The sequence below is a fragment of the Corythoichthys intestinalis genome, chromosome 22 (genome assembly GCF_030265065.1).
Source record: "Corythoichthys intestinalis isolate RoL2023-P3 chromosome 22, ASM3026506v1, whole genome shotgun sequence".
Lineage (NCBI taxonomy): Eukaryota > Metazoa > Chordata > Actinopteri > Syngnathiformes > Syngnathidae > Corythoichthys > Corythoichthys intestinalis.
The window spans coordinates 22609545-22621590 of NC_080416.1; the positions used below are offsets into that span (position 1 = coordinate 22609545).

Consider the following 12046-nt stretch of genomic DNA (forward strand, 5'->3'; position numbering starts at 1 on the left):
TCCATCAGCAAGGGCATTGAAGATGAGACGTGGCTGGGTCTTTCAGCATGACAATGATCCCAAACACACAGCCAGGGCAACAACGGAGTGGTTTCGTAAGTAACATTTCAAGGTCCTGGAGTGGCCTAGCCAGATCTCAACCCCATAGAAAATCTACGGAGGGAGTTGAAAGTCCGTGTTGCCCAATGACAGCCCCAAAACATCACTGCTCGAGAGCAGGAGTTCCCATCTGCCGGGCCGCGGACCAATACCGGTCCGTGGCGCATTTGCTACCGGGCCGCACAGAAATAATTATTTAATAATGACCGCATTCTGGCAGAGTTAACCCTGTGCCCCTGCTTAACACACCAATATCCCTGTCTACTCTAGATATAATACTACGGGATAGATTAGAATGTCGTCATAGAAATCCATTGATTGGACTGCTAGCAGTACATCTTGTTTGTGTATATAATATACCTATGTGCGCTTGTCCTCATAATCACGTATTGCTAGGCACAGCACACTTGTTCCCGGAAATAATTAGCCCCCACACGAGCGAAGATGACTTGAAAACAGACTTCTTTGGAGATATTTTTATGGCGAAAAGGGCACCTGACGAGCGTACAACCTCGAAGACCCACGAACTGCGAAGGAGTGGATTCGTGACCCGTTTGTGAATAAACCGAGTGATTCGAACATGTCTGTGCAACAATAAGATCAACTTGTACAGATCGCAACTGACGGCGACCTTATTAAACGTACATTTGAGACAACAACTCTACCGAGGTTTTGGATTAAAGTCATTCTCGAATATCCTGACATCACTACAAGAGCAGTGAAAACCTTGCTACAACTTCCAACATCGTATCTTTGTGAAGCGGGCTCCCTAATTAATGTTTAACAACAAGGCGAAGTCGTTAATGGTGAGAGCAGTGTGAAGTTGTTGTGTACAGCTTACATGGCAGGATGTATCGGAGGAGAGCTTTTCTACAAGTCCTTCCATGATCAACCGTAAGTTAATATTTCTTTCTTTCAAGAAAGTTTGTCATGTTTACTTTGGAATCGCTGCATTTGCGCATTTTGCGGCAATGTTTAATGCATTTGCAACGTAACTGCATCGTTGCAATTTTTTGATGGGTTGCAAAATTTGTCAGAACACCGGTCCGTGAAAAAAAGACCCAAATAACACCGGTCCGTGGTGCAAAAAAGGTTGGGGGCCCCTGCTCTAGAGGAGATCTGCATGGAGGAATAGGCCAAAATACCAGCAACAGTGTGTGAAAGGCTTGTGAAGAGTTACAGAAAATGTTTGGTCTCCGTTATTGCCAACAAAGAGTATATAACAAAGTATTGCGATGAACTTTTTGGTATTGACCAAATACTTATTTTCCACCATGATTTGCAAATAAATTCTTTAAAAATCAAACAATGTGATTTTCTGTTTTTTTTCCACATTCTGTCTCTCATGGTTGAGGTTTACCCATGTTGACAATTACAGGTCTCTCTAATATTTTCAAGTGGGAGAACTTGCACAATTAGTGGTTGACTAAATACTTATTTGCCCCACTGTAAGTGAGAGCACTCTTCTGGCCTCCCTCACCTGGCTACCTGTGCATTTAAGAATTTCCAAATACGCATGTTTCTATGCTTTTCAGTGACTCTTTCAGTCTACTTGTTGCACGTGTTTATATTTGCCAACTCCAGTGTGTTCAGGAGATGGGAAATGCCAAAGCCAGGCGCTTGTACGAAGCATTCCTACCCGAATGCTTCCAGCGACCAGAGAGCGACCAGTCAGCTGAGAACTTCATCAGGGACAAGTATGACAAGAAAAAATACATGGATAAAGTCCTCGACATTCAGATGCTCAGGGTGAGTCCACATGATTTCACCATGAGTGCATTGATATATTTTTGAAAACATGAAAAACACATTCTCAACACAGAAAGAAAAGAGCTGTGAGAACATCCCCAAGGAACCGGTTGTGTTCGAGAAAATGAAAATTGTAAGTGCAGCTGCAAGAATAATGTGTTTGTATGCAAATGCGCTGCATTCATTGAATCCCTTTGTCGTTTTTGACAGAAAAAAGACGTCAGCCCGAAGATAGACTCTGAAAGCGTTACGGACTTGCTGGGATTAGGTATTGTTCATCCCATTAATGAAATACAGTGGTGGATAAAGTACTCACTTTTTTACTTGAAAGTACAGATACAGGTGCAAAAAAATACTTAAATACAATTACATAAGAAAACAATTACTCAAGTAGAAGTACAAAAGTACTTGCATTAATTTAAAGGTCACAACAAGTGTGTGTATAAGGCCTGCACAATATATCATTTGAATATTGCCATCGCGATGCGCGCATGCGCAATAGTCCTATAGCCGGCTGTGCAATTATTATTATTCTTATTTTTTTTTTATTCTTATTTTTTTGGGAACTTTTGGTTTGCTTCATAAAATCACCAAATGTGCAGAGACATGGCTTGCTGTATCTCTTTTATCTACAGCAATCTTCATCATTCACAGATAAATCTCATTAGCCTGGATTAAACGGTATTAAATGAATACAATCATATATTGCAGTTTTGCCATTTTTCTCCACTTTCAGTATCGGTTAAAAATAAATAAATACAATAAAAGTAAATTGAAACACCTTAAATCTATAATGCAAGAATAAAAAAGTACAGAATCTAAGACAGCATTTTTATCATGAAGAATATGATAAATTGCTGAAAGAATATAAAAGAAAAATTAAAAATACAAGTATAAATGAGGTAAAACAAGGGGTAAATTCAGGAAAAACAATCTAGTAAAATACTGATGCACTAATACAAAAACAAAGTATTTTCCAAACAGAGCTATTCAAGTCACCTGGTGGAAATTATTTTAGTTATTAATTTTGCATTATATATCGCAGACCCCCAAAAAGTAGCAATGAAAGTTTTTTCCAATATCGTTCAGCCCTAATATGTGTATCTATATATTTCTATATACATACATATGGTACATACATACATACAAAAGTCTGAGTCAATATTCAAAGAAAGAACTCAGTTTTATATAAATCTGTGCAGAATGAAATAAACAAGCAATAAAATTGACTGCACAGTAAACAGAAGTTTCACAAGCTCAAAAACTCCAAAACTTAGCTTAATGGCGGATTTCAAGCAACTACAGGTAGTCCCTGGTCTCCATTCCTAGGCTGGCGATGGAACCCGAATTTTCGCGTAAGTCTGCGTATGAGATACATATTGGACATGTTTTCACTTTCCCAAAGCATAATTTTAAAAAATGTATATATATATCAGGGCTGTCAAAATTATCGCGTTAATGGGCGTTAATTAATTTTTTAAATTAATCACGTTAAAATATTTGACGCAATTAACGCATGCACTAAATGACCCGCTTGCACATTGCCTCAAACAGATTACAATGAGGCCGTTTATGGACATTAAGAGTGAAGAGAACGCCACCAGCCGCTTGGGGGCAGCGCCGTTCCATACTCATGTTATTTCTTCTAAACGTGGGAGAATCAGTAGTTGTGAGACGTTCATGCTGTATTCACAATGCAATGCAAATTGCTATTTGTGCTCTACTCATATTTCGGTAAATTTTCTTTCTTTTAGTGGCAATTATGTGTCTCTCGTTGTATTTTGGGTAAGATAAGCTCAATAAAAATAATATTCCTATCTCTCCAAAAAAAATAATGTTCACAAAAAGAAAAGCACTTCAGTCTATAGTAATGAGGCCCTATTCTGACACACAGTTAAACAACAATGCAAAATGAACTGGCATTCCATATCAAAATAGCTATGTAAAATACACGTAAAACTTAGACTTTGGTCACTCTATTTTTAGTATTGTTATTTTTATTCTTATTGTTATTATATTAACTCTACTTTTGATTGAAAATTTTACAAATTTTATTAAAACGAAAACATGAAGAGGGGTTTTAATATAAAATTACTATAACTTGTAACTATAACAATTATCTTTTAAGAACTACAAGTCTTTCTATCCGTGGATCACTTTAGCAGAAAGAATGTTAATAATGCCATTTGTGGATTTATTGTTACAATAAACAAATACAGTACTTATGTACAGTATGTTGTATGTATATATCCATCGTGTGTCTTATCTTTCCATTCCAAAAATAATTTACTGAAAAATATGGCATATTTTAGAGATGTTTTGAACTGTGATTAATTGCGATTACTTACTTTTTAAGCTGTAATTAACTCAATTAAAAATTTTAATCGTTTGACAGCCCTAATATACATGTACTGTATATATATCTATTTAAATTTTTTAAATAATGTTTTTTTAAGCACTTCAAATTTAACAATCATGATAAGTTTTAAACATGTTACTGTCCCACCGAATTATTTTTAAACGAGAAAAAAGTACTGTAGTAGCTTGCCTTTATTAAATGCTTCATTCATTGAGTCCACTCAAACTGCTCACTTACACACATTGAGTTGCCACAGCAACAGTTTAACAACGATGATTGACGCATGCAGCGCTTTGAAGTTAGCGGGTCTGGCGAGATCAGACCTAAACATCTGTCAACATCCTGAACTTTAATAAGAAACTCCAGTGTACGGACTGACAAACAAAGAGCAGGGAGAAGGAGAGAGGGAGCGGGAGTGAGACCACGTGATCGGCTCGGGACAGCTCATTTGTATTTGTATTTTTTTGTAATTGATAAAAATCCGCGATGGGCTGAGGGCGCAAAGTTTGAAGCGCGAAGTAGCGAAGGATCGCTGTTTTCACAAGAAATCAGAACTTTTCAGGTTTAGTTTGAATTTCAGGATGAATGTATAACTAACAATAACCTTGAAAAATTCATTTAATTTTCTCTAAACTTATTATACTCTATAACACTTAAGTACCTCTTAAGTACCCCTATATACAAAATAACTGTCCAAAAACATGCGTTATACATCATATTAATAAGCTAAAGTAAAAATTAAGTACTTTGAGGTACATTGTGTTAAATGCCAATATACTGAATGTCTATTCAGTGCAAGACAATGATCCAAAACACAGAAGTAAATCAACTTCAGAATGGTTTCAGAAGAAGAAAATACACGTTCTGGAGTGGCCAAGTGAAAGTCAAGACTTGAACCCCACTGAGATGCTGTGGCATGATCTAAAGACAGCGATTAATGCCAGACATCCCAGGAATCTGACTGAACTACGGCAGTTTTGTCCTGATCGATGTGCCAGACTGATCTGCAGCTACAGGAAGCGTTTGGTTGAAGTCATTGCTGCCCAAGGGGGGGGGGGCATAAAATATTAAATGTGATTATTCACTTCTTATTCCCCCCCCCCCTTCTGTCATTGTTTTCATACTATCCTCATTAAAATATGAAAACTTATAAATGTTTGGGTGGTTTTAGTTAAAGCAGTTTTTCATCTGTGTTTTTGGCAATGATCACATCACATCAGATCACATTTGATGGTGATTTTATGCAGAAATGTGAGAAATAAAATGTAATACAGTATTACATGCTTCCAAAAAAAGGGTTGAACCCTAAAATCAACAAAAATTGTGAATTATATATATACTGTATTTATCAGACTGTCAACAATTATTAATTAGGGCTGTCAGAAAATATCGCATTAACGGGCAGTAATTAATTTTTTTAATTAATCACATTAAAATATTTGACGCAATTAACGCACATGCCCCGTTCAAACAGAATAAAATGGCAGTACAGTGTAATGTCAGCTTGTTACTTGTTTTGTAGTGTTTAGCGCTCTCTGCTGGCGCTTGGGTCCAATGACTTTATGGGTTAGTACCATGAGTGAGCATGGTGTAATTATTGACATCAACAATGGCGAGCTAGTAGTTTATTTTTTGATTGAAAATTTTACAAATTTTAATAAAACGAAAACATTAAGTGGGGTTTTAATATAAAATTTCTATATCTTGTACTAACATTTATCTTTCAAGAACTACAAGTATTTCTATCTATGGATCACTTTAAGAGAATGTTAATAATGTTAATGCCATCTTGTTGATTTATTGTTATAATAAACAAATACAGTACTTACGTACTGTATGTTGAATGTATATATCCGTCTTGTGTCTTATCTTTCCATTCTAACAATAATTTACAGAAAAATATGGCATATTTTATAGATGGTTTGAATTGCGATTAATTACGACTAGTTCATTTTTAAGCTGTAATTAACTCGATTAAAAATTTTAATCGTTTGACAGCCCTGTTATAAATTCATGCTTGAATGAGAGATAAACACATACATGATTGTAACATGTACATCCTAGATGCACCTGCTCCATGTCCTGCAGTGTCCAATGGTGTTCCAAACAGCAATGAGAGTCCAGCAGGCGCCAATTCTGCACAGCCTGCCTTGGATCTCTTCAGTCACCTCTCAGATTCTTCCTTGTCCTCCACAAACAACACAGTATGGAATCTACACCATTGTACTTTTATTTGTGTTCTCTTTTTCGGCACTAAAAAAAAGTTACATCAACTTTAGGCAGCCTCCACCTTCTTGCCTCAGAGCAGAGTGACCGCCTCTGTGCCTGAAAACCTCAGCCTCTTCTTGGATCCGGCACCTAGAAAGGCGGAAGGCACATTCAGGAAGCTGTCCAAGGACTCCATTCTGTCCCTGTACGGCTCTACACCATCAGTGCACCAAAGCAGTATGGCGCCTCCTCACGGTTAGGGAGCCTCCATTTTTGTTTTTACTAAAGTATTCTACATTCATTGTTTATTTTGAAGTAGTTTGCATGGTCTATATTTATTTACCATAGGCCTGTACATGAACCAAATGGGATACCTGACACACCCGTATGGTTCTTACCATTCGTTGGTCCATGTTGCTGGGATGGGTGGAACTATGGCCATGTCCCAGGGAGCCATGATGGGTCAGCAGCAGAACGGCTTGATGGCATCTCAGCATAGAGTGTGCCAAGGCATGATGGGACAGCAGCAAAATGCAATGATGGCGCCGCAGCAGAATGGCATGATAGCACAGCAGCAAGGTGGAATAATGATGCAGCAGCAAGGGGCTGGGATGATGGGACACCCGCAGGCTGGAGGCTTGTCGTCATTACCTCATCAGCAAGTGGCTGGAACCCAGCAGTGGAACATTGGACAGGTGTGCACATGTGTTTGCTCATGTGTGTCTTACCAATAATGTTTTACAATACTGGTACAACTTGCATTGTAATATGTTCACGTATGTTTAAATATTCTAAATTCTTTGCTGTCTTTTAGATGACTCAGCACATGTCCGACATGAACCTGTTCAGTCATGCTACTGGGAGCACTGCGGCCCCAACTTCAGCGCACATGACAGCACACGTCTGGAAATGAATTGTATTTGTACTGAAAGGGAACTTATGAAGCCCTAAACGAGAGCTGTGTGGTTGGGACTCTGCACGAGCTTTTCCGATGCTAGAAGGAAGGAGGAGGAGACGAGAATTAGAAAAGTACAACTACCTCTTCCTCCCTCGCCACCCTGCCCAACCCCAGTCCAATTCCAGCCGCGAACGCCTCGGCCAAACTTAAAAAATGTCCACACTTGCCTTTGGAACATTTCGTCAATGCAGCAACAGGGTCAGACGTGCACATTTTTATAACTGAAGGAGAATATTTTGCTTTATTCGTGTTATTTTTATGTGCACAACACAGACCCTAGTTTTATTTGGGACATTTTGTGTGTTAATAGTTGTGTTGCAGATCTTCAAACATGCCAACAAAATGTATCAATTGTGTAAAAGTTTGATGAGAAATATTTTCATTTTAATAGTTTTCCCACTGAAAAAAAAAAGCAATCTATTCAGGCTTTGTATTGAAAGAAAATCCAGCCATATTAAGAGGGTAACATTGTTATCTAAGACAACATCTTTTTAATATTTGCACATACATGTGAATGTATATGTAAGAGTGTACACATATTCTGCAAAAGTATTCAAGCCCTAATTTATTTTTCTCCCAGAATGAATATTATTGTATTTCAACGATTGTTAGTCCAACATTGTGCACTTGCTGCAGCTATAAATTTGCAGCATAGAAGTTTTAAAATGGAAGCCGACTTCTCCGGGGTGGTTTAAAGCACGTTAAATATGAATTTGATTATACTTCAACCAAAAGTGTGATTGCTTGAAAATTTAAAATTAACCTGTGAACAAAAGAAAGGATCGTTTCATGTTCAAAAGCTATGTAGCACTCAGGCACATTTAGATTTATAACCAGGTGAAAAATGGTTAAAATGATATTTACCTTGAGGAAATAAGTATTTAAACACCCTGCAATTTTGCAAGTTCTGCCACTTAGAAATGATGGGGGGGGGGGTTGAAATTTTCATGGTAGGTGATTGTCCACTGTGAGAGACAATCTAAAAATATAAAAACCCAAATTACAGTGTATGGTTTTTTAAACAATTTATTTGTATTATTCTGCTGCAAATAAGTATTTGAACATCTGAGAAGATCAGTGTTAAGATTTGCTACAGCCTTTGATTACAGTTAAAGCAGTCAAACGTTTCTATAACTTCACCAAGTTTGCACAGGCTGCAGCAGGGATTATGCACCACTGCTCCACACAGATCTTCTATAGATCGTTTTTTTGTTTGTTTGTTTTTTTTTAATGGGGAAACAGAAGAAAAGGAGAGAGACAGAAGAAGCACAAGCAACAAGAACTGTAACTAACCATGTGGGGGGCCTAAAACCAAGGAAAGGGGGGGGGGTGTCTGAGAGATAGCCCCGTATTTGTGTGAATCCCTTGTGAGTGTCAGTATGTTGGCATCCTATTCTATGCTGTCTCATCGCTAATCCTGACACCGAGGTTTTCTACTTGAGTGTGTCTAATTTCACCTAGTCATGCGTGAGTCCCATCTAAAATGTGATAGTCCCACAGACGAGTGGAGATGCTGCGTGGGTGCCACCCCAGCCAATCCGGGGGGGATGGCGAGCCAGCGAAGCCCATCCCTCCTTCCACAGCCCAGCAAAGGGGCCATCGTCACCCCCCAGGGATCCAGGGTGGTCCCCCGGGCCACCTGCACCCATATCAACATGCCCTCAGGGATGGGATAAAGGGACACAACACCCCCCATGTCCACCCCCATCCCCGCCCGCCCACCTGGCCCACGAGCCACAGCCGCATCCCCCCAAGCGGCACGGCACATCGTGGGACTCCCAAAAGCCCACCGAGCCCAGGGCAGGGCGATACCCAGCCAACCCACCGGCATCCATCCAGCGACCCGCACCGGAGCGTAGGGCAGATAGACAGGCAGAGAAGAGAGGGCAAGGCGGAAGCAAAAGAATGCGGAGAAGCCGCGGCAGGGCGTTGCGAGATTGGAGACCTGACCCCTCCCCCACCCGCTCCATGGAATATTATGTATTTGGTGCGATAAAAGAGGTGCGGGAAGCACTCTAGATCAATCAGGCTTCTGGACTGCCATGGAGAAACGCAGAGTTAGAGCTTCCACCAAAGATTTTCTATTGGTTTTGGGTCTGGAGATTGGCTAGGGCCCTCCAGAACCTTAATATGCCTTTTCTGGCTGTCTGCTTCAGGCCATGTTCAAGTTGGAAGACCCAGTCATGACCCCTTTTCAATGCTCTAACTGAGGGAAGGAGGCTATCCCCCAAAATCTTACAATGCATGACCCTCGTCATCCTCTCCTTAATACAGTACAGTTGTCCAGTCCCATGTGCAGAAAAACATCCCCAAAGCATGATGATACCACTCCCATGTTTCACAGGAGGGATGGTGTTCTTGGGATGGTGGTACACCTCACTCTTCTTTCTCCAAACATGAGTGGAATTAAAACCGAAAGGTTACATTTGAATCTTATATGACGACACGACTTTCTCCTTTGACTCCTCTGGATTATCCAAAGGGTCATTGGCAAACTTAAAACGGGCCAAGACATATGCTGGTTTAAGCAGGGAAACCTTCCGTTCTATGCATGATTTTAAACCATGATGTCTTAATGTATTACCAACAGTAACCTTGGATATGGTGGTCCCAGCTCCTTTCATGTCATTGACCAGCTCCTTCTGTGTAGTTCTTGGCTGATTCCTCACCATTCTTAGGATCATTGAGACCCTACGAGGTAGATCTTGCATGGAGCCCCAGTCTGAGGGAGAATGACATTCATGTTTGGCTTCTTCCATTTTCTAGTAATTGCTCCAACAGTGGATCTTATATCACGAAGCTGATTGGCAATTGCCCCGTAACCCTTTCCAGCCTTGTAGAGTTCTAATATTCTGTCTCTGGTGTCTTCGGACAATCCTTTGGTATTAGTAATTGGAGTCATATGATTGTATGGGGTGGACAGGTGTTTATATGCAGCTAAGCGCCTCAAACAGGTCAAAAAGTCTACCTCCACTCCACTTATTCGTTGGACTTTTTAAAGGCGACTAACAGGTCTATAAGGCTCACAATTCTAGCTAATAGACAGGTATTCAAATACTTATTTGCAGCAGTATATTATAAATAAATTGTTTTTAAAAAATCAAACACTGTGATTTCTGGATTTTTCTTTTTTTAGATTGTCTCTCAAAGTGGACAAGCACCTACCATGAAAATGTCAAACCCGCCCATCATTTCTAAGTGGGAGAACTTGGGTGTTCAAATACTTATTTTCCTCACTGTAAGTCTTTTAAATCTGATGATAAGTTGAGTTCCTACATGTACAGCCAGGCAGCTAAGCATCCCTTATTTTAATGTACACAAGACTTCCTCTCAAATCAATATCTTGTCTGCAGTACGCGAGAGACCTGAACTAGATTTTGGCACACACCAAAGATAAAGACTAGCTTTATGGGGATTCCAGTAGGCTTTGTTATATCCTGTATGTAGCCAGTGTGCTGTCAATTTATAGTGTGAGAGTTTTGCTCTCATAGGATGAAAGACAGGGCATAACTTTGAGGTGCTTTGTAGGCCGAAAATAGCATATACCTGTCCTCACATAGAACAAAGGAATGTTTTTATGTGTGGGAGACATTTTTGTTGCGTGTGTGTGTGTGTGTGTAAGCTGTTTTCTTGTGTCTGAGGTTTTTTTTTTTTTTAATTTTTGGGGTGTACGAGATCAATTGCTTATTTCGGGCCTGTGCAGCACCTCATACATGTACAACTTGTTCACTGTGCTACCTCCTGAGCAAGGGCAAGCCACTTAAACGTAACAATTGCATGCAGTGACGCTATGTAAACATACATGGCGTTAACTTGTGTAGTCAAAGCCAGGAGTGATCTGAATGTTTGTAAATAATGTGTCACGGGGGGGGGGGGGGGGGGGGGGGGGTTAGTTTTATCGCTCAATTTGCATTTCCACCTGAATTGCATGAGGCAAATGTTTATACAATGATTTTGTCATGTGGTTTTGTTTTGAATGCATCTTTTGAGTGTGTATCACCAACAACAAAAATGGGGAATGTTGATATTTTAGTGATGTTATTTTGCTTTTTTCTTCCTCTTATGTTTTAAGCAATACACATTTGAATCTTTGGAATTTTGGAAAAGATATTTGGATTTGTTTTTTACAATAGGACCAAACACCTTGCGAAGTAAACCATTGCGTTTTTTTTTTTTAAGCAAGCAAAATGAAACTGAATGTCTGATCGTGTTTGGAATGTATCTCAAACTCAATGCATGAATTATGATTGTAAATCATCTCTGCTTTATTTGTTGAGTCACTTCAAAAGATGACCCATTTTTATTTATAATGTGTTTTATATGACATTTTCTGTCAAAAGAAAGGAAATAGAGGAATGTATCATTCACCAAACTTGTCAATCATTCATTATCTCTACCGCACAAGAATTTGTCAATGACTATCTTGTTAAATACTGTTTATTATGATTCTATCTATATAATCACCTACTTTCTATTAGGATTTTTTTTCATACTGTATACTTTGCCTGTCTGGTGTCATATTTACACATCATGAGAATGTAAGACAATAAATGTTCTGATTTAATGCGATTTAGTTTGGAATTATGGCTTTACCAGTGTTAAGAGGAATTTAGGTCATGTGAAAAATCGAGCAAACTTAAAAGTAAACTATATACAGTGGTATGAAAAAGTAT

The 12046-nt window shown here is 39.1% G+C and overlaps 1 protein-coding gene across 1 annotated transcript in view; it reads left to right on the forward strand.

Moving 5' to 3' along the window:
- Positions 1–11234, forward strand: part of smap2 (small ArfGAP2) — a 32819-nt gene extending 21585 nt beyond the window's left edge. The window contains exons 4-10 of the mRNA XM_057828379.1: positions 1684–1848; positions 1922–1981; positions 2059–2116; positions 6272–6411; positions 6487–6670; positions 6764–7110; positions 7230–11234. Of these exons, the coding sequence (XP_057684362.1) occupies positions 1684–1848; positions 1922–1981; positions 2059–2116; positions 6272–6411; positions 6487–6670; positions 6764–7110; positions 7230–7328 (1053 nt within the window). The 3' untranslated portion in view covers positions 7329–11234. The remainder of the gene's footprint in view (positions 1–1683; positions 1849–1921; positions 1982–2058; positions 2117–6271; positions 6412–6486; positions 6671–6763; positions 7111–7229) is intronic.
- Positions 11235–12046: the final 812 nt, after the last annotated feature.